Source organism: Asterias amurensis, chromosome 7 (assembly GCF_032118995.1).
Source record: "Asterias amurensis chromosome 7, ASM3211899v1".
NCBI lineage: Eukaryota > Metazoa > Echinodermata > Asteroidea > Forcipulatida > Asteriidae > Asterias > Asterias amurensis.
This window is the reverse complement of record NC_092654.1, coordinates 6,010,869-6,035,072: the sequence shown is the minus strand read 5'-3', so window position 1 is coordinate 6,035,072 and position 24,204 is coordinate 6,010,869. Positions and strand designations below refer to the sequence as shown.

The 24,204-nt window shown below is 38.4% G+C and overlaps 1 protein-coding gene across 1 annotated transcript in view; it reads left to right on the top strand.

Annotated features, from left to right (window-relative positions):
- Nucleotides 1-3,533: 3,533 nt before the first annotated feature.
- The window catches only part of LOC139939476 (vesicle-fusing ATPase-like), a 220,769-nt gene continuing 200,098 nt past the window's right edge, over nucleotides 3,534-24,204 (top strand). Inside the window, exons 1-2 of the mRNA XM_071935429.1 lie at nucleotides 3,534-3,628; nucleotides 17,399-17,490. Of these exons, the coding sequence (XP_071791530.1) occupies nucleotides 3,620-3,628; nucleotides 17,399-17,490 (101 nt within the window). The 5' untranslated portion in view covers nucleotides 3,534-3,619. The remainder of the gene's footprint in view (nucleotides 3,629-17,398; nucleotides 17,491-24,204) is intronic.

Sequence of the window (24,204 nt, the reverse complement as noted above, 5' to 3'; positions counted from 1 at the left end):
TGCTTATGGGTTATTGAGAGCCCTAAGTATACAGTCATCCAGCCTTAGTTGCTGAGTTTTTGCAAAAGCAGTTTATTCTGGCGAGTGAGACACACCGAAATTTTGTTGAAGAGATCCGCCACTGTAGAAACCAGGATCGACAAATCGACCTGTAAGTAGCTATTGATAATGTTATTTATTTCAAAGAGATTGTGTTAATGAAATTCAGTTTTGTTGTATTTAATTGTGGAACTTCTTCTCAATAGAACTGTGATTTACTTTGATTTAATTGTTCGAGGAAGTCGTGAAAAGAAAGTTTTGTACATAGCATTGATTTGAATTTATGCGTTAAAGATGGAAGTGCGTTGTCGAACTTCCGTAAAGAAAACATTGATCATAAGTTGATAATGTGCTATTTTACTTTAAGTTTTGTAAATGTAGATTTGGGTTTATTTGCTTATTGCAGGGTTTTTCCCGCAAGGGCTAAAACACCACACTTGAAGTTGATGTGCTAAACTGAGGGCTAACAGAAGGCCGGGCAGAGATACGACCCAGTGCCAAAGACTAATCTAAACTTAAAGAATACTCGAAAGACGTGATGGGAGTGATGTTAAACTAGGAACCGAAAGAGACACACAGAGAGAGCAAGAGAAGATTGTAATACTAACCGGCAACCATTATTGAAAGTCATTGATAGGACAACGTTTATTTTATTAATTTTGTGAAGACACACTTAATGTAAATTGTAAATAAATCTGTATATTTTCTTGTAAATACAAACTTGTTTCCCTTGCCTTCAATTCTCTGTTTGTCCAACAACTACCGAAGGTCATGGCCGCCGAGGTCGGGGAAAGACTCGGGGCATGACAGCAAGCTTCGCAACTATGCTTTTTCTTGTGGACAATCGACTCTGAGAGGAAGAAGTAAAACTATAAAACAAACGAAAAAACCCGAAAACCCCCCGAACAATAACAAAGAGTTGTTCGGGCTGTTGCCCGAACACCTAACTAGGCTCAAGTTTTTGTCATACCAAAAACAAGGTGTTCGGCTTCCGGGAGTACACAAATACAACCATGTTGGACAATTATCGAAAGAAAAACCCATGAAATTAGGCCTTATCAAAGCATTTAACATGCACTTCCTGTTTAGACAGGTCAAAAGGTCAAGAGAAGGTCACCAAAATTTCAGTTTTTGTGAAGTACGTAAAACCCTTTCATTGATGTATAGATTCCAAAAAGCTTTGTGGTTGAGGAAATATTAAATAGAAACTTATGGAAAATGACGACTGGAGAAGAGACTACTTAGATGGAAGGGAAATGTTTGTTAAAAATGCCTTGAAAACAGACTCCGTATGTGAAGCCCTTTCATGGAGATATTTGTTAAAAACGCCTTGAAAACAGCTAGACTCCGTATGCAAAGCCCTTTCATATAGATTGTCAAAATAGCTTTTGTGGTTGAGGACATTGAACTTATGAATAATGACGACTGGAAAAGAGACTAACGAACCGGAAGAGAAATGTTTGTTGAAAACGCCTTGACAACAGACTGTAAAATAAGTAAGTAAACAAAAAATAATAATAAAAATGGCCAAGCAGTCTCCCATCCAAGTACTGACCGGGCCAATGTTGCTTAACTTCAGTGATCAAACGCGAACCATAGTAATCAACGTAGTACGATCGTAGTCAAAACATGTATTTTTGATGAACGGCGGAGGAGGGTTATGTTATTGCAACTAGGGACGAAGAGAAGAAGATAAAGAAGTAAAAAAAAACTAAAAATAAAAAACCCCACAAACAATAGCAAAAGATGTTTAGAGCTATGCTCTGCTCCGAACACCTAAGAAGAAGTATGAAGAAAAACAAAAAACTAACCAAAATAAGAGGTGTTCCGGGCTGTTGGCCCGAACACGATCTATGAAAACCCCATAGTTAAATATAAGGAGGGCGCACTGTGTGATGCTGCTTGCACAAACGCGACGGGACCGCAAGGGGACACGCGCATCATTCTGTACGCGCGTTGAATATAAGAAACACACGTCGAAGTTTGTGTTTATTGAATGCTATGCGATGCTGTTTTTTCAACTAACAAAATGGCCGCACAAACACATGCTAAGCAATGCCTGTTTGTTCAACTTAGAAAACCGCCCCCTGCGCGCATGCTGAGTCGCGTGATAGGCCAGTGCGCCCTCTAGTTCTTAGTGGGTGCGTTCGATAAGCTTCCCTGGGTCGACTCCGCAGTGCTCACTCGGGTGAGCCCCCGACAAGGGCTAATTGAACAAATCACACTCGCGCGCCCTCTCGTGGCGACACGCGGCATGCCCCGCAGGTCACACCCCCAAGAGACCCACTTCACAAGCAGGGCACTGGGGGCTGACCCGGGTGCCTGTCAAAGCTGTTCGAACGCACCGGGGCAGACCGGGTCGACCCAGGGAAGCTAACGAACGCACCCATATAACTCTATGGGAAACCCTCATGTCACTGCACGTATATTGTACCCAATGACGTCACTGGATCAGGGCCCAATTTCATAGCGCTGCTTATCAGCCGATTTTGTGCTTACTCAGTGCAATTTCTATTTCATAGCGCTGCTAACCGTATAAGCACACGAAAAAGGCATGCTAACCTTCCGGTGCTGACCGCATGAAAATAAATGACATCACAATGCAAATCCACGGTAAACACGCAATGGACGCCCAATTTTTTTGCTTAAGCCTTACTTACTTACTTACTTACGATTGATGGGAGAAATTGCTTAGTGTACACTAAGGCTTATAAGCAAATTTTTCTGCTACAGTGAGCATGCAAATTTGCTAACCGTTTAGCAGTGCTATGAAATTGGGCCCTGATTGCAGGGGGTATAAGACTAGACATGGGCCCAGTTCATAGAGCTGCTAAGCATAAAAATTTGCTTAGCATGGAATTTTGGAAGAAATTTCATGCTAAGCAAATTTTCGTGCTTAGCAGCTCTAAGAAATTGGGCCCAGAGCACTGGGTAGAATATCTGGCCGGAAACGCGGCTAGCTTACAGCTTTGATCGGTCAGCGATCGATACGGCGATCTACTATACTACTTACCGTAAAATCACCGTCAACTTGCTTGGTGCCGTCAACTCGCCGTCAACTCAACCAATACACATTTAAAACCCACAACAGAGGCATAAAACTATTAAGTTTTAGCTACAAGGTAATTTTCATAAGTTTTAGGTTACATATCGGTAATTTTTACTACAGTTAATTGAGTTTTGTTCTAGTGAAAAAAATTATGGCATATCAGCAAAGCCGTCGGCCGCCATCTTGCTTTTTCACGGCCCTTGTTCAATAATAATAATTATGGACAACAGAGGACGCTTTCCTGAAAACGAATAGTCTTAGCCCAAAACGTCAATTCGGTAATGCATAGTATTTTATGTACTGAGCTTCGTGTGCACTGATCGCTGACAACTCGGGTAAAGACTAATCCATTCCTGCCATCTGCGTAGTGGTTGAGTTGCCAGTGAGTTGACGGCACAAGTGAGTTCACGGCAACCGATCTAATAATACACACCGGTAACCTAACCACGAATACCCGGCCCATCCCACGGTTGTTGTACGTACGTGTATACGTATTGAATTGTCGAATGGTGAATCCGGTGAAACAATACAATGGCGAGGGTAAGTGTCTTTTAATAAAGAAATATATTCAGCTTTACTTACTTTACATGAGCGACACATTAATACGAGTCACGGCCTCATCCAGTAGTTTTTGTCCTTATCAAAGAAAAGGTGTTCGGCTTCTCAGAGTACAAAAATATGTATCCTACCGACTACTGCTATAGAATAGAGTATACTCTAGACGGTGACTGCTCTATATTCCGACACCCCTATGTTCCGACACACCTATGTTCCGACAACTCAACCTATATTCAGACACCCCTATGTTCCGACACCTCTATATTCCGACACCCCTATGTTCCGACACCCTTATATTCCAACCACCCAAACACCCCTATGTTCCGACACCCCTATGTTCCGACAACCTGTACCAATATTTTGTGTTGGGTATTTTTTTAAAAAGAAAAACGGTGTGACTTGAAGAAACTACACATGTTCGCAATTTAGTTCATGAACGTACCGGTAACCTATCTTTATGTAGTCCCACAAAGGAGTTTAATTTGTATAACAAGATTCTGCTATTACAAATATTCGGTTTCTTTAGAAGAGGACTGAGTAATGGAGGGGGTGGTAGGACTGAATTATTTATTGTTATTAATTGTTAACAAATTATTATGATTATTATTATTATTTAAAAAAAATTGTGGGGGGGGGGGCAAAGGAAATAAATTACACATCGGCGCAATAAACGCAGGAGAGGGTTGGAATTTTTATTAATTGAAGGCTCATGAAATGTTATCAACACGGACACGCACCTAACAATAAGCAAAGTATATTAATTTTTGGTTTTTACCCATATACACCGATGTGTGTAGCACTAGTGTACACTCAGTACTTTCCCGAGTCCTGTGAAAAAAATCACAGGCATTTTACTCGGGTGGGAGTAAAATGCCTGTGATTTTTTTCACAAGACTCGAGAAAATACTGAGTATACAGTGCTACACACATCGGTGTATATGAGTAAAAACCAAAAATTAATATTCTTTATCCCCGATGCAAATTTAAAATCTATTAAATAGCAAAGTACCGAGTAGTTTATTGTCAGCTACCTCGGGGAGCCATACTCATGTGTATAACCACACAAAAAATGAAATGCATGCGTGATTCCATCACTTTTTAAAATAGTACAAATTCATTTTATGAATGTTCAAACCTAATCCCGGTCGAAAATTACTGGGAAACCTGGCGTAATACAAGTTGTGTTTTTGTTATTGATCAACTGAGTAATAATGTGCGGGAACAACTTGTCGGAACATAGGGGTGTCGGAAAACAGCGGTGTCGGAATATAGGGGTGTCGGAACATAGGGGTGTCGGAATATAGGTTCAGTTGTCGCAACATAGGGGTGTCGGAATATAGGGGTGTCGGAACATAGGGGTGTCGGAATATAGGCTGAGTTGTCGGAACATAGGGGTGTCGGAACATAGGGGTGTGTCGGAATATAGGTGTGTAACCACTCTAGACTGACCACTGTCACTGACACTTGACAGCAGCAGTGTGTGTGTGTGTGTAGCCGGTCTGGCCTGGGGTGCGTTCCACTCGCGCAAACGTTGCCAACAGTTGCGCACGTTCGCCAACAAATTCAAGTGGAACGAGTTATTCGCCGCCACCGTTGGTGAACGTTGGCAATTTTAGGCGAACATATCGTAGCGTCATACGTTATCTACCCTCATATGTTTTCGGTCCCCAACTTTGATTCCCGTTTACCGCGAGATTGTGCAAGCTGCACCTGTGGCAGAAGCTATGCAGTTTACTCACAGTCTGTATTTTCATCAGGCTTAATCATGCTGAGAATAAAGTTTCATGTCATTGGTTATGCTCAAACATTTATAAAATGATTGATTATTGGTACTAATCACTAGTGCATTATTATGCCAACATTCAAATGAGTCAAAGAAACATCATCCAACCTCAAAAGTTCAAAACAAAATTACTATCTGCTAGATTGAGTTTCATTCTGCTTTAGTCACTAGATGGATCACGTGAGGTGGTTACTATTTGGGATTCTATGGTGTGCCAATATGGGGAAAATATTAAAAAAAATTAAGTGAAAATGACCCAAAAAATCTTTTTTTGATTTACTGAATACTGTAATAAATTCTGATAAGCGTAATAAATATTAAGTCTACATTAAAGAGAAAATCTCATAGATTGGTTTCTTATCTCCTGAAACCAAACATTACTGGTCTGAAATGGGGGAAAACGGATTGTTATGTAGTGTGTGTGTTTCAAGGGGGGTGGGGTGTTTTACTTTCATGCCTTATGATATCTCTGGATTCTAATATAGTAGCCAAAATGCCTTAGGACAAAAATGTAATTAAATTTGTTAAGTAGTAATTGAATAATATTTTTGATTTATTTTGCACGCCATACTAGCTTCTGAATATTCAATAAAATACCAACCAATGAAAGGTGTGAAAACATGTGACGTTGCTCCAATGTCGTGCATGCACAAGCACTTTTAATGGCGGACTGTCTCTCGCAACGTAAAACCAAAATTTGAAAAATTTCAACACACCATGAAGTGTAAGTGTTATTGTTAAAAAATTGGATAGATGATTTGAAAAAAAAAAAATTTAGTTTTTGATTGTGAACAATTTTTCTGTTATCCTACTGAAAACACATGACACCAGGATACTTCTGAGGTGTTGGCGAGTGGTTTTTAAAATGGCGGACAAGCATACGGTATTATTTTGCTATTTGCGATAAACCTTATGTTAACATCAGTCAGTCATTCATTTAGGGCGTCCCATTTTCAAGGTGTCCCTAAAATCTAGGCAAATCTTTTACCTCTCTGTGCGCGATGTAAACAGTCCCTAGATAAAATGTTTGTGGTTTGACTTGCCAAGCAAAAAGAGTCTCCACTCCTTTGACAAACACTTAGAAGTAGAACCATGTATTTTTGTAAATGTAAGGCTCCACTGGTTAGTTGCACTTGTATCGAAGGAGGTCCTGTTTTTAAGGTGTCCCTAAAATCGTGGCAAATCTTTTACTTCTCTGTGCGTGATGGAAACAGTCCCTAGATACATCAATTTTGGTTTTATTTTCCAAGCAAAGAGTCTCCTCTCTCTTTACCAAAAACTAGAAACACGTAAGGCTCCACCACTGCACTGGTTATTTGCACTTAAATGCAAAAAGTTTGGTATTTTAGGCATTTCTACAAGGTACAAAAATATGTCATAATATTGAGGCCATATAAAAAAAATTGCCCACCGAAAAAGTTTCATCAAACACTATTTCAATTCACAATTCACGATCAAATCATGTGACTGAACATTCTGCTGAGCATTCTGGAAAAATACTAGGCTTAAAGAAGCCATGTGCCTAACATTGTTTTTTGAGGTTTCTTTTTAACCCTTGTATCAATATTATTATAAATATTAAATTTTAAACATCAGCTTGGTGATTCAATTACCACTTTTTATTTTGACGCTTTAATATAAATATTAAGGGGGAACATTTTTATTAAAAATAAATAAAAATCGGATTTAAAAGCAAATAATTATTCACACTTTTTATGTAATTTTTATTTTTTTATTTTTTGCAAATTACCATGGTAATTTTTAAAATGTCATGAAAAATATTGTGAATAAAATTAAGACAATTGCTGGCTATAGAGTCATACACAGAGTCTCACAGAACACTTACAGTCACTGCAGATATTTCTTCCGTGTATGGCTTCACCGGGAAACCATTCTTTCTCGTTTGCATTGAAAACAGGAAAAACTCCAAACAAATGGGACTAGTTGAAGTCATTGAAGATCGGTGTGTTGGAGAAAATTTCAATGTCCATCAAGTTTTAATTTATGTTTGCATACTTAATATGAATAAATGAAGATAATTAGGGCATCGGTTGATATTGCATCATTATTTTTTTCCCAATTCAAAGAAAAAGGCATAATACTGTGAAAACTGGCAAGAGGAGGATATGGTCATGTGCCCTATATTCACGCACTGAAGACTTGAGATAGAATTTTAGTTTAATTAATTAACAGAACCAAGAACAACTTTGAGCTTTATTTTGATTTGTCCGATGTTATGACTTATAGCCAACCGGAGAGGAGAATTTCAAGCCTGTAGAACGCCATCGAAGCACAAAGGAGGTCGTCGTCTGCAAACGACCCCATTTTTTTGGCATACATTTTGCATCACATAAATTCACGCACTTGTTTTGAAACGTCATTACGGGGTCCCTTTCTATGCCGCTTTTTCTTCTAAACACTCAAGTCCTAGCGGCAGGGAAACTAGAAGGCCAAAACTGCCAGTTATAACTATTAACCCCATCGATTGTTGTGTTTCTACCAGACTAATTAGCTGAATCCCTAGCCCTGGTGGTCTTACACTTTCGTATTGTACTACAGAGCCATTCTCGGGTTACGTGTGTGACAAAAAAATGGGAATTTCTCTACTTTATATCTGTCCTCTCTCTTTAAAATGATACCTGTGTACTTTTTTAATTCATAAATAACATTAATTAACTAACCTTAGTTTAATAATGAAAAAAAAATTGTTTTACTTTTTCATTTTGGGTCAGAGGCCAAATAAAGGTTTGTTACATGTGTGACGTCAGACAAAAGCAGGTTTTTGTACCAAAATTTTCTTTCTAAAAAGTCTGTGAGTTTGGAATTGCTGAAAGACTTAAACTTCAGTTTGGAATTGCTGAAAGACTTAAACTTCTTGTGGGGGACTTTCATTTACAGTCAGTAAAATGACACAATAAATTTTATGGTCAATCATATCTAACATTTTAAATAATCATTTTCTGTGATTAGGTTGGGTTACGGGTGTGACATTATGGTCTGTTACATGTGTGACGCCCTAGATGCTTTAATGCACTGAGGCAATCAACAATCAAGTAAATCAACAATGTTTAGCACTTGCCTCTGTGTCAGAAATGATTTGTGTGTAAATTAATGAATAATATAATGGATTCAAACAAATGTATTGAAACAACATTATATTTTTGTTTGGAACAATTTAAATTAAAAAAAAACAAGCTTTACAAAACAAAATGTACACAAATGCAATGGCATACCAATGTCAGAGAGAAAGAGAGTAAATTTAAATCCACTTCGGGTCATGTCCCTCCCCCTTTGTCAAAACATGTTGGCTAGGTCTTTGTTGTACCCCTCTCACAAGTGTAGGTAAAAAATGTGGCCCAAAGTAACACGAGGTTTATTTACCTGGGTGTGCGTCACAGCGCATACCTTGTGTATTGAGGGACATGCATGTTACACAATGTAGCATGCCGTCACACACGTAACAAAGAGGTCACACATGCAACTAGTTAGGTGTGTGACACATTAATTAAGGCCATTAATTAATAGTGTGTGAATTTTTTGTGCAGTCTGTTTTGTATTAGATAGGCCTGGCAAAACTAGCTTTTGACATAAAGTTTGAACATTATTAAAGCAGTGGTTATTTTGTAGTACAAACTTCATCCATATGTGTGACATGGAAAGTCACTAATTTCTTCGTTAATTACTGACTAACTCTTAGAAAGAAAATTTTACATTTGGTTTTAAAATTAATCTAATTCAAGTCAAAGGCACTCAGCAAACCAGATAAATGTTTGTTGTTAAAAGAGTGAATGACAATAATTCCCCAGTCAATTTAGGGATAAAAAAACAGTTTTTCAAAATTAAAATCAACTTTATGTTAATTAATGCAAATTAGGGATGGCCGCTTGTAAAAAAAAAAAAAAATGTTGTTCAAGAAACTTCAGGTAGTGCTTTATTAAAAACATCAGTCCCTTACAACGTGCCACAGACATTGCCACAACTTCAACCAGAGTGTAGACTATTTGTGTTTAAGCCTGCCACTGTTGCTGAGATTCAAAGGGTTATTATGAAATCTCCTTCAAAATCCTGCGACCTGGATCCAGTTTCAACATCCATGATAAAGCAAAACATTGATATATTTGTACCCTACATCACTAATCTTGTCAACGAAACTCTCAGTTCCGTTTGTTTCCCGATAGCCTCAAAGTTTCCTACATCAGGCCGCTCATCAAAAAACCAAACCTGGACAAGGAGGTATTAAAAAACTACAGACCAGTTGCAAACTTAAAATATCTTGGAAAAGTCATCGAACGAGAAGTCTCATCACGCATTTCTGATCACATTCATGCTTTCAAGCTGTCAGACGTTTTCCAGTGAGCATGTACAAGCCTTTCCATGGGACAGAAGCTGCACTAGTTCGTGTGAGCAACGATCTTCTTTCTGCAATGGACAATGGTAACCTAACAGCACTAGTCCTGCTAGACTTGAGTGCTGTTTTTGACAATGTGGATCACAACATGCTTCTCTCCTGGCTCCAGATCACCTTGGCATAGAGGACACAGCCCTAGCTTGGTGCAAATCGTATCTCTTCAATAGAACTCCCCATACATTGGCACCGCGATATCAGACGCTGTTGTTGTGAACTACATGTACTCTGTGCCACAGGGGTCGGTACTGACGCTCACCTTTCTCCGCTTACTGTGTGCTAGTGTCAAATATCTGGCTAGCTTTCCAGAGCTATAAGAATGCAAATAAGCGAGGATATAAATGTTTCACCACAAGATACATGAATGATAGTCCATTTCAATTTTTTACTAATAAAAAAATGTGAATGAATCAATTTGTGTACTCAGAATCACTTCGCTGATTTGGAATCAGTTCGCTTAGTCTGAATTATGTCGCTTATTCGGAAATCATTTGCTTATTCTGAATAATTTTTTGTCGTTTTGCAACCATTTCGCCTTAGTAGCGATTCCACTCATCTTTCACTCGTAACCAGTACGCTTGTTGATAGAGATTGTGAAAATTGTTAACTAATAATAAGAATAATAAAACAGTATTTATATTCTAAGTTATCACACGCGTGCTTGTGGATTACGGAAAAATATAGCGCTTCTGCGTCCCATATCCAACTCGACCGGATTTATCTTCCAGTCTCACCTGCAAAGGGTAAAGTTTTAAATTTCAGAACGTTATTTCGCGACAAACAGCATGCACACCAAGTTTAGAATGTAATTTTTGCACTGTCCGTATACGGAGCATGAAGCATTGACACTCACAATACGCACTGTGTAATAAAAACAGAGAAAGTAGTATATGATAAGTTATCACACAAGCGCGAGTGGAATACGGAAAAATATAGCGCTTCTGCGTCCCATATCCAACGAGGCCGAAGGCCGAGTTGGATATTATTATGGGACGCAGACGCGCTATATTTTCCGTATTTCCACAAGCACGCGTGTGATAACAGATTTCTCTTCAAGCAAACTTGGCGCGTGACATAGAACACACAAGACGCAGGTAGTGATATTAGCTGTGCAATATAGGTTTTTATCACCACTCCATTCTGCAAATCTGATTGGAGGATTAGCGCGTACTTGAAGATAAATGTTTTTATCCCCTAGTAGTTCGAGCATCTGATTGGTGGATTAGCGCATACTGGAAGATAAAGCGCAATATGAATTGGCATTCCTCAAAACGAAAAGCATACAAGAAAACAAAAACTTATAGGCCTAGATTCCCCAATAAATCCTAAAACAAATAATTATAAAATAATGAAACCAATATAATAAAAATACTACAAACAACTAAAGGATCTGAAAAATTACTCTTTACACTCAAAAGTTAAAATTACACGTACACTTAAACACTACATCTTTATACAAATTTTTACATGCATTGATAGTAGGCTACCATTTCTATGGTCATTTATAAAATGTGTATGCCGTGTAAACTTGCAAATCTCAGGCAGGTGTATTCGTCCATGCATGGTCTACTTTTACTCGTACATGATGCCTTTTACTCGTAGTCGTACGTGTACATGATGCCTTTGATCGAAGCCAAATAAGTAAAGAAACAAGTTTGTATGTTTCACATAGGTTTGTCTTCAGTGATAAGGTTTAGAAAGAAAAGGCTGGCACTTTGATTGACAACATACATAGAGCGAAAAACTGCAAAAATAGCGCTATTTATGTTTCTACCTCGTAGCTATAACTAGATGCTTCGTAATAAATCGAAGAACCAACTTCCTCCATCTACACACCCATGTGCGAGGACAAAATCAGGAACGTTTTATTTTTCCAAAAATTTGGGAAAAAAGAACATGTACTGATTGTTTTAAAGTAGGTACATATTTCTTATTGTAAAAAAAAGAGTAAAATGTATGCATTATAATATTTATTTCGTCGAGATTCCCGGGGGATTCGAACTGCTGACCATCTGGGTGTAAGCACCGGCGTTAAACCGCGGCCCAACGATCTATCAACACAGACACTGAGATTTAATTCCTTATATAATAACTATATATTTATAGTAGGCCAGCCAAAGTGTAAAATTACACTTTGGACGGCATAGTTTGTTAATGGCTGGCATCCATGCTAGATGTATGGATCATGGGCTCGGGAAGACGATTAGGGTGGATGCCCAGCTTGATTTTGAATTTTAAGGTCATTTTGGGGTAAAAAGGTCAAAAAAGGTCAAAAATCAATATTTTCAAAATTTGTGTCAAATTTATTCACATTTGATAGATCTATCCATAAAATGTATTTTTAACTTTATGTTGATACGACAAACCTATGTAATTAACGTATAAACTTTGACCTTGTGCACAAATGTATAGCAAAACGAAGTGTAAAAGTGTGATTATCTTGAAAAGGGTGCATTTTGAGTACACCAATTGTTTTTGCACTTCCCATCCTCATTGGTGTATATATTGGTTTCAAACAACTTTTTTTGAAAGGTAAATGTACCCAGCCAGTTTTTGAGAAAAAAAATAATTCAAATACCACCTTCATGTGGGGTCTTAACGACTCATTTTAAGGTCAAAATTTCAAATAAGGCAAAAAATTAGCATTTTTTAAATTTTCACAAAATTTGACCCCAAGTAATAGATCTATCCATAAAATGTATTTTTAAGTTAATGTTGATATGTCAAACGTATGTAATTAACGAATAAACTTTGGCCTTGTACACAAACGTATAGCAAAGCAAAACGTAAAAGAGTGATTGTCTTAAAAAGTGTACATTTTTAGTATACCAGCTTTTTTGCACCCAATGGTGCATTTATATGTTTCAAACAATTTTTTTTTAAAGGTTAATGTAACCAGGCAGTCTTTCGAGAAAAAAAAAATCTCAAATACCACCTTCGTGTAAAGTCATATTGAGGTCAAAAAGTGCCAAAAATGTCAAAATTTAATGTATTTTTGTTTTTTCGCCTAATTTTACCCCAGGCGGCAGATCTAGCCATAAAAAAATAGTTTCATCATCAAAATGACATGCCAAGTCTGTGAAATTATGAGTTAATCCTTTGTCTTGTACACAAACTCATAGGAAAATTAAATCTTAAATTGCAATTTTCTCAAAAAGTGCGTATCTTGAGCATATTACAGTGGTTTTGCACTTTCTATCCCAGCAGTGCATATATGTTTGAAAACAACTTTTTGGTGAAAGGTCAATATACCAAGGCAGTTTTTAGTTTTAACTAAATTCATATTACACCTTCCTCATTGGGAAATTGAAACAAGAAATGCGTATGCTGATTCATGCAATTAGTTTGATATAGTAGTTGTATAGTTTGATGTGCTCAAAAAATGCATGTTTGTATCAAAGTTATTTTAACACTCCCAATCTTTCCAAGATTTGTGCCCTGATAAAACTAGCTCAAATCAAGCATCTGAGATAGGGGTAGTCTTGCAGGTAACCCCACTCTTTCTTTTAAGCTCATGTGTGTCTGTGTCAGTGTGAGAAATGAGACGTCCATGTATTCCTTGTTTATGCTGTGTGAAGTTTCAGTGCATCTCTTGTTGGCGGTAACATCTCCAGACACTTCTTCGCCTTATTTACCAAAGAGTTGGAGCCTGACAAGGTTGATAATTTTATACCAAGGTGCACACGTGTTACCAAACTGCTCAATGAGAACAAGTTCTCCATTACGGCCGATTCCCTTGACACATATTAACTTTGCTTTTCGGAGACTGTCTTTTCCCAATTGTCATGTAGGAGAGGCTGTGTCGCATCATGTGAGAGCATGTAAGCTGCCTCACAGGTTGGCAAGTCTCTCAGTTACTGCAAGTATTGGGTAATTAATGTGCATTTCTTTCCAAGTTTCTGTCGCTTTTGAACACACAAAAGTGACATTTCTTCACCTGAAAAACGTCATCTCTCCTAAAGGACCATGGCTTCCGTAACATAAGGGAACCCCAGCCTGTACTATTCATCATCTTTCCAGTAGACCCTTGCCCTTTCTACAAAAACGTCCGACAATAACTTGAGATTAGGTTTGTTCAATAGCCCATACATCGATCGATGAACTTTTTCTTTTTGGCTTTTTCTTTCCCATTCTCTTTGACTGTGTCACTGCCTTGGTGGAGCCCTCTCCAATCTAGCGATCAGGCCAGGTAGTAGGTTCCAGTGGCAGCATTGAGCAATTGTTGCAGTAACTTTTTGTCCGTTTTAATAGGCTTTTGTACCGTACATAATTCGTTTGGTTGAAACATTTGCATTGTACAGATCAGAGAAAGTTTGTGAGTAATGTTTTCTTCAGGGCGTCACTAAAACCATCAGTTTCTTGAAGCAGACGGTGCTTCCAGATGGTTATTATATACTGCGTTCCTTGATCTGGAGTTGTTAGAAGATCACTTAACCACATCAACTGGTGCAATGTCTTTGGTTGTCAAAGATACCAGTGGTATCTATCTCACAATATCAGAGTCTGTGTCATCATCTTCGCAAAGGTTTGGTTTAGTCGGAACACATCAAATCTTACGGTTTGTTATGAAAGCTTCTAAATATCATCAACATCTCTGTCTTCTTGAGGAGTTTCATATCTGCCAGATGAACACATCCCTATCGATCAAAGTTACTGTGGTCATAGATGATGGGGACGGCAGCATTGCAGAAAAAGCTCCCAGATTGGTGATCAAGTATCTGTCTTTCCGAGTCCTGGATCTCAATCTCCACCATCACAATGTAATGAGACCACAGTTGGGAGTTTGGATTTATGGAGTGCTGGTTGAATTTGTTTAAGCAAACTTAGTCCTCCCTTGAAAAAGATTTAAAAATCTCAAACTTTGGACTTGCCCGTTTAAGTTCATTTCTTCCTGAGGTGTATAGTGGCCGGGCAACTGTGATGATGGAATGTTTAGCATTCACTGACTTCTTGTACAAGCAGATGGATCATGGCCGTTTGACAGGCATTGTTTTTTTAGACCTCAAAAAAGCTTTTGATACTGTCGACCACAATCTACTGCTTACATTAAACTTTCAGCTTACGGAATCTCTGATTCGGCTCCGTCTTGGTTCGCCAACTACTTACAGGACAGACTTCAAAGTGTCTGCATTGGTAACAATATTTCTAAACCAGCCAGCATCCAGTTAGGTGTGCCACAGGGCTCAATTTTGGGGCCGCAATTATTCACATTGTTTGTAAACGATCTTCCCAATTCTGTAACTATAGGTCAAGTAATTATGTATGCTGACGACACTACAATTATGTACAGCAGTACGAATTCAGCTGAAATCGAAACTGGTCTTAATGCTGACCTGGATAGAGTTAGCGTGTGGTTAAAAAGAAATAGACTCATTTTGAACACTACCAAAACTAAGTATGTTAGCAGGGACTAGGCAAAAACTTGCTACGGTTAACATACCCATGGAAATCAAAGTTAATGGGTTTTTTAATGGCACATGTTTTTCTGTGCAATCTTATGCTCGTGAAGAAACTAATGTGAGGTATTTACTAACGTTCAAGATAAGCTTGGGCGATATCTCGATATAATCGAAAATCGCATTACCATTTCTTAGAAGATTATCGTATCGTCTTGATTTCTTGTTAATCGAATTATAGGCAAATCGTGGTTTTGATGAAGTATCTTGATGTCTTCCCTAATTGAGACGTCTTGCAACCACGAAGGGCTGTTTAAAAAAACATAAAGTCCCAGAAACAACCACATGATTCCACAATTGATCCATACAGGGTTTCTTTTGAAAAAAAACCCATCAAACTACTCTAGCGCCCAGGCGGTCTCCCACAGACACTGCAGAAGTAACACAATGTATCAATTACCTCCCCTGTGTGGGAGCCTTGTGTGCCGCCCTGCCGCCGGCGTATTTTTTTTTCCTAGGACGAACGTGGGCAATTTACATAAATGGGCGTAGTTAACTATACATTTTCCCATGCACATGCGTACTTCGACGTAATAATAGTTGTTGAAATACACTCACGCATAACATGTACATACACGCATACATGCATACACGCAAACATGTTAACCTGACAGTAGATCGAGCATCATGGACATGCGGCAACTGTTGCACAGAGGCACGGCTAGTTTTGAAATGAATCGACTAGCTCAGGCAACAGCTAAGCGTCATCAGCAGCGAAAGGAGAGGGAACGTGAGAGACATCTCCATGGTTCAACCCTCCCCTTAACTACAACCTGTGACATCTGCCTGAGAGTATGTGGCTCACGAATCAGACTTTTGAGTCATCGACGGAGTCACCTTAGGCACCAGCTACCTCAGCCCTAATAACCTAGTTTATTCTGTGGAGAAAATCTTCCTCGACATACATTACATGTACAATGTACATGTATAGTTAGTACCATGTACCATGTACAACTGCGTATTTTTAGTACAACTTGTACTCTACCTTTTGTCCATAAAATGCGTCGCGCTTGCTACCATTGCCAAGTCTTGATTGCCCGATAAAATATGTTTGGATAGGGTTGGGAGGGGGAGGGAGGGCAATTAAGAAAATTATTTTATGCATGTTGGGATACATCAAGTGAAAATACTGGTCTTCGGCAATAATCACCAAATGTGTCCAGTTTGAAAATAATTGCTTTTTTGTAGACCATGGATGGATATATCTCCATGGTTAGACCATGGAGGAAGAAATGGGATAGACTGGTTCATCACAACCTGCAGTACATGTACGTCATTGTGTGAAGCGATAGTAGAAGAAAAGCAGGTTGTGTGGTCCCCATTTATTTTTCCTCTATGCCACAACTATTTTCATTCCACATACCACCACCAGGGGCTGTGGCCCAAGGTCTCTTGCGGTCATCACTAAAGTATGTGCATGCGCGCGAGTATTTTCGGGCAAAAACACGCCCATTTTATGTTAACTGCCCACGTTCGTCCTAGGAAAAAAAAATACGCCTGCCGCCGAACTGCAGACCACAATGGGATCATATTACACAAACCACAACCCATCCACAACTCGTTTTACAAATGAGAGGTCACCCCATGTGCACTAATGGATGCTTATTGGTTAGCTAATGTACACAATTATTTCAAATATTTATAATATTTTTTTGTATAGGTCAAAAATAATTTTTTGAAAAATGACATTTGAGGTTGTAAAATTGTCCACATTTCAAAGAAGATGCCACAGTGACATGTATTAAATAGGAACTTTACTAGCCTGACATTTCAACTCTAGGTAGTCTTTCTTGAAGGTCGAAACATGAAGCGTTCATGAGTTGAAAATTTACTTTTCTGGGACAGCCAGCCGGTCTGCATCTAAGCCACTCATATTCATGACCTGAAAAAACAACTTGTTTATTCATCAGACTTATTTTTATACCAATAATAATAGTGCCTTGCATGGATAGCTCATTTACCTTCGCTGGGCTTCAACACCAATGGCCACAGCTTGTACGCGAGAAATGCTATGGGAAGTTTAACAAAGTGCTTTAGTTCTTGTAAAATCCTTTTTAAGAATCAGTTTTTAATTGAAAACTTACCAATCAATGTGTTTTATTTTTCAGATTCAGAAAATGAAAGCTGTGCGTTGTCCCACAGATGAACTTTCCTTCTCAAATTGTGCTATTGTCTCTTCTGTTGATTTTGAGGGAACAAGGTAAGGTATCATCTGCTAGGTTTAACTTTTTTGAAATGCAGTTTTACACCAGTTAGGCCCCCTGTCATAAATTGATCAATTAGAAGGATTTGTAACGGTTAAACATTTAAAGACATTGGACAATATTGTTTGTCAAAGACCAGTCTTCCCACTTTGTGTAACATTTATACATAAAATAACAAACCTCTAAAAGTTTGAGCTCAACTGGTCTTTGAAGTTGCGAGATAATGATGAAAACACCTTTGTTACATGTAGTTGTGTGCTTTCAGATGCTTGATTTCGAGACCTCAAAATTTAGTTCTGAGGTCTCAAATCAAATTCGTAGAAATCTATTTCTTTCTCAAAAACTACGTTACTTCAGAGGGAGCCGTTTCTCACAATGTTTTATACTATCAACCTCTCCCCATTAATCGCTACCAAGTATGGTTTTATGCTAATAATTATTTTGAGTAATTACCAATAGTGTCCGCTGCCTTTAAGTGCCCTATTTGAGCCACTAAAGATACGTAACTGCTTACATGATTTTTAAGACAAACAGAAGGCCCTTTTGAACTGTGGATGTGGCAGTGAGGACTGTGCTGTTTATATACCGCACTACATGTAGGGCCATTCTCGTGTTACGTGTGTGACAACAAAATGGGAAATTCTCTACTTTATATCTGTCCTCTGTCTTTAGGCCTAAAATAATACCTGTGTACTCAGGTTATTTATTCATAAATAACAATAATTATAATTAAAGAGTCTATGTACTTTTTGTAGGACAAAAAACACAATGTCAACAGATGTACACAAAACTTACACAGTTTATAGATAATGATAGTAGAAAGCTTCCCTGAAAATATTATATGCTGAGGTGCTGTAGTTTTTGAGAAATGAGTAAAACAATGTCATGAAAATAATGTGATCAGTGATCATGAGACGAAAATTTTCATGACAAACATATTTGTTTTTTCTAAAATTGTGAGTTTGAAATTGCTGAAAGACTCATATTTCTTGTGGGGGGACTTTCAATCCCAGTCAGTATAATGACACATTCATAAATACCTCAGACAGTTCGCTATTTCTATTGGTGGAGAGCGCGTCACAGGGGTGTGTATAAACCTTTGTTTATGACCAGTAAAAAGTGTTGAAACATGGGCGTGAAATGTGAGCTTGTACCTGTGCTTACTACACAGTTTCTTCATTCCTATTGGTCGAGAGCAATGGCCGGGACAGTTGTGCCACATCACGCGATACGCGCGACTCGCGACGCGCACAGCATTCCCTTATAAGGAATTGCTGAGGGCGGCGGATGGCCTTACCATTTCATAGCTGGAGGGGTGTTGTGTTGAAAGAAATCATTGAACAATTATAATTTTTGCATTTATTTTATATATTGACCAAAAGTGTTGATGTTTTTTGACCAAAAAGGTATTTATGAATGGGAATCAAAGTGTGGTGAATTGGTTTTCAACTAGTGGTTTAAACCCGCCAAGGCCTGGTTCTTGATAATTTACCTCGACTTCGTCTCGGTAAATTATCAAGAACCAGGCCTCTTCACCACACATTGATTCCCTTAATCAATTCTAAGGTCAATCATATCTAAACACTTAAAATAATCGATTAGGTTGGGTTCTGTGTGTGACATTATGGTCCATTACGTGTGTGACGCCCTATGCTTCAATGCACTGAGGCAACCGACAATCAAGTAAATCAACAATGTTTAGCACTTGCCTCTGTGTCAGAAATGATTTGTGTGTAAATTAGTGAATAATATAATGGATTCAAACAAATGTATTGAAACAACATTATATTTTTGTTTGGAACAATTTAAATTTAAAAAAAACAAGCTTTACAAAAAAAAATGTACACAAATGCAATGGCATACCAATGTCAGAGAGAAAGAGAGTAAATTTAAATCCACTTCGGGTCATGTCCCTCCCCCTTTGTCAAAACATGTTGGCTAGGTCTTTGTTGTACCCCTCTCACAAGTGTAGGTCAAAAATGTGGCCCAAAGTGACACTGTAAGGTTTATTCACCTGGGTGTGCGTCACAGCGCATACATGTACCTTGTGTATACAGGGACATGCATGTGAGCATGCTGTCACACACGTAACAAAGAGGTCATACACGTAACTAGTTACGTATGTGACACATTATTTATCGCCATTAATTAATAGTGTGTGAATTTATTGTGCATTCTGTTTTGTATTCAGATAGGCCTGGCAAAACTATGTACATGTAGCTTTTGACATAAGTTTGAACATTATTAAAGCAGTGCTGAATTTGTAGTACAAACTTATATTTCTGTTATGTGTGTGACATAGAAAGTCGCTAATTTCTTCGTTAAAGGCAGTGGACACTATTGGTATTATAATTTACTAAAAATAATTATCATTATAAAACCTTTCTTGATTACGAGTAATGGGGAGAGGTTGATAGTATACAACATTGTCAGAAAGAGCTCTCTCTGAAGTGACGTAGTGTTCGAGAAAGAAGTAATTTTTCACGAATTTGATTTTGAGACCTCAAGTTTAGAACTTGAGGTCTCGGAATCAAGCATCAGAAATCACACAACTTCGTTTGACAAGGGTGGTTTTTCTTTCATTATTATCTCGTAACTCCTACGACCGATTACCTCAAATTTTCACAGGTTTGTTATTTTATGTATTTATATGTTGAGATACACCAGGTGAGAAGACTGGTCTTTGACAATTACCAATAGTGTCCACTGTCTTTAATTACTGAGTACTGACTAATTCTTAGAATTTCTTTTTCACATTTGATTCAAAATTAATCGAATTCAAGTCAAAGGCACTCCGCAAATCAGATAAATTTTTATTTGATTAAAGTGAATGCCAATAATTCCCCTTGTCAATTTAGGGATAAAAAAACATTTTTCAAAATAAAAATAAACTTTGTGTTAATTTATGCAAATTAGGGATGGCCGCTTGTAAAAAAAGAAAACAAAATTTTGTTCAAGAAACTTCAGGTAGTGCTTTATTAAAAACAAACGACAAAAAGTTATTATCAGCAACTTCATTTTTTTTCAAAAAAGTTTCACATTCCAGAGAATTGCCCACTACCGTAATTTTCGGATTATAATCGCGGTTTATACGTTGATTTTGACATTTTTTAGAACTCCTGAGGTTTATTTCCCGGGCGGCTTGTAGGCCGACGTATAAATATTTATGAGAAAAAAAACAGAATATTTTAAAAGAAAGATCGTTTGTAAAATATTCTAAATTTATAATGTTTTTTTTTCATAAACGAAAACAAAAACCTGCCTGTGTGATGACAAAATCCTGTTGAAAATCCCACCACAATTGTACATGTATTCCGTGTTTCCTTTGTAAAACGTTTATGAACCACCCTCAGCTCCCCCTTTCAGCGCAACTCGGGTAAAACTAGACTGGTGCCTGTCTATTTATCCTAGTGATCTCTACATGCTGACGTCAGACATTCAGGCTATACTCGTGTCTCAGCGAAATAGACTGGTCCCCTGTTTATTTATCCCACGATCTATGTCAGACATCCAGGCTACACTCGTGTCAGCCAGCGGTTTCTTCAGCTCAACCACGCACACCGCAACAGCAGAATGGTGAATGGATTACACAAAGAACTATGCCGCGCCAGGGGGATCAAACAAAACGTTTTCAAACCGCCCTGATTGTTGAGTCCAGTAACATTGAACATGTGGGAATTTTAGCGCATTTCCAGGCGGCGCAAATGCGAGGGCGTAGCGCAACCCGTCTGTGAACATCGCTCAATACGGTGCCCCCAACATCTGTTGTGCAATCTCAAAATTGAGCAGCGCAATTAACAGATTACTAGCTTTGTGAACTCGCATGTGTACATGTGCATAATGTGCACGCTGCAGGATACTACACACACGCTACGTCCGTCCGTCCGCCGTTGCAATCTGTTGTGGATCCACTGTTTCTCGGTGTGCGTTGTCGACCGATCTTTGATTCACGGAGATTTTGTTGCCAAAGAAGTTCACAAAACATGGTCAACACAACCGATCATCAAATTGCAAATTCTTGAAAAGGGTTGTTGATGGAAAAAAAGTATAATTTAGGACTGATAGTGTGAGATCACCCGTAAACGCTTCAGGTTTGCGTACTTCACTTCCGTGTTTTGAGGTTAGTTTTTCATGTTTTTTTATATATTTTGGTCGCGGTTTATACGCTGCGCGGCATATACGCCGACACCTAAATAGTTTTTTGTATATTTTGGGGAAGTGCGGTTTATACGCCGTGCGGTTTATAATCCAAAAATTATGGTACTAGATCCTACAGTGATGATCTCGAGGAAGTATTTTAAAAACGTTCGAGCGAGATGAGCGAGGGCGAGTTTATTGAGTTTTATCAAGGGGAAATTCTACCCCCTGGAAAAGCCAAACCCTGTGCACGTAACCGCTCGCAAGAAATTACAGGGAAGCGAGGAGTTTTGAGGGCTCTTCGAGGATCACTGACCTGTGAAGACAAAGTTGATTTTGGATTAAAGAACAACACCCAATCGAATACGGGGCCATGTACAGCTGCTCTGACGGCATTGTAGTAGTACCAAATAGAGTGAGGTTTACTGAATTCAAACACATCTTTGTTACAAAAAGAATGTTTAACATTTCCATATGGATGCTAGCCTTGATCAAGGCGCTCCAGCCAGAGCCGCGACCTGCATGCCCACATACATAACACAAATAACACAAAGCGTGCATATAATACGTGTACAGAGTATGTACACATACTGATGTATCTGCCAAAACTAAGGGCGGAGCTCATTATACTAATGTTTACTAAAAACCCGTTCTCATTGGTTGCTGATTGACCTATTAACTCTCGCTGCGATGTCAATCACAACATTCTGCAAGCACTCGCACGTGCTCGTCGACATACGTGAACAAGCCTAGGCTTGTTTATGTACGTGGCTGTGGCTGTTTTAAAATATGGCTGTTTTAAAATATGGTAATGGTGCCGGGCGAGAGAGAAATCCCTACTCGGTCCAGCAGGTTGTTTACTGTAAGTCACCTGGAAATTTGCAACAGTACATCATAGTACAACTACAGAAGCTTGACTTCCGCGCTTAATGCATCAAGCATGATGTAGAAATAGAAGGTAGAAAATTGGACCATACATCAAGTACGTGTGGAATGTGTTTGAGAAAGGTTCAAAAAGTATCCAGGTGTACTTGGTTAGAATTCTGAGATTGTATTGTAAGGCATGACAGTACACCACACCCCCAACCCCTTGAAGCACAAACCCTTCATCTGTTTTCTCCATTTCACACTAGCCATGTTTGGTTTTATGAGATAAAACCCAGCTGTTTATTTTGTCTTTAATATAGACATATTATTATTTATATATATAACGTTTCTCTCGGTACATGTGATTTAAAGTTTGGCATCAAAAATAATAATGTGATTGTGAGGGTCGAAACATATGAGACAGTGTGCCTGCTGAACAACAACTGAATACGATACACGATCAATTTCATCAAACTTACTCTTGCCATTCGACAACAACTACTTCAACATTACACTTAGTACATCAACTTCAGGGACAAATCTACCTCTTGTACTTCTGATGCTAGTCCTGGTGTTATAATGAACCCCTCCTCAGTTGTTCAACCATTACACTGTACATGGTCAACCAACATCGTACCGAGCGATGCTTGTCCGGCACCGGTAGCCCAGTAGGGTAGCCGTACTGTCCGGCATCGCATAAATTATTATACCATCCTACTAACATGTACACCACCACACACTGCTCAGCGTACAGCGTAGGCCTATAACACATGGACGTGGCATGATTGCTACGTCATTCTCAATCGCCCCTGTGATTGGCCAATGTTGAGAATGAAACGCCCACCCTGCATTTATAAGCACTTTTATTCCGATAAACATCAAGGTAAAAGGCAATTAATAATCAAACTTGACATCATCATTAATGGTGTAAGGCACAACGCATTATTTCTTGTGTAAATAGTTTTGACAGAGTCTGGGCTCAATCTGGTCTTTTCCATACAAAGAAACTAATTCAAGGATCTTTTTAAGTGAATGATGATGTCAATTATTGTGCTCGTCTGGAATAACTGTTGAACACCTTTTTGCATCTTATATACCAGATCAGCCTGAGCAGTTAAGCTACGACAATAGCCTGAACTGGTTCCAAATCATAACCTAAAATTATATTAGAGTCATTCAAGTGATAGTGTTTGTTACCAGATTAATCTTCTGAGCAGTCTTTCCACAAAGTTCCAAGCCTCCAAAGTGTGGGTACAATAAATAAAGATATGTTCGTGAGTTTTATTGTAAACATTACAAGTGGGCATGTTAGTTCTTTAACAACACCAATTATTACCACATTCGACAAGGAAACACTTTGTTTGATCAGCAGAGTGGCCTGAGCAGCCTTTTATTTGTTTATGCTACAATGAGCTAAGACATAACAAAATGCTTGTATTTTATAAAACTTAACCTGATCTCCGGCAGTTGCCTGCAATCTGCAAGATCATCTAAAATGTGTTTAAAGTGATTCCCAATAGTCGCTTAACCTGCGAATCAATAAGTAATAAATCAAGCAATTAAAGCCAAACTGATTTATGGCAGATTGCAAAGAAATCCACGAAATCAACAACAGTGAATCAACCAATAGCAAAACTGACCTCTGGCAGTAGTTTAAATCCGAGGTCACGAAAACTACTACTGCATACAGGTCTCGGACGAGGCTG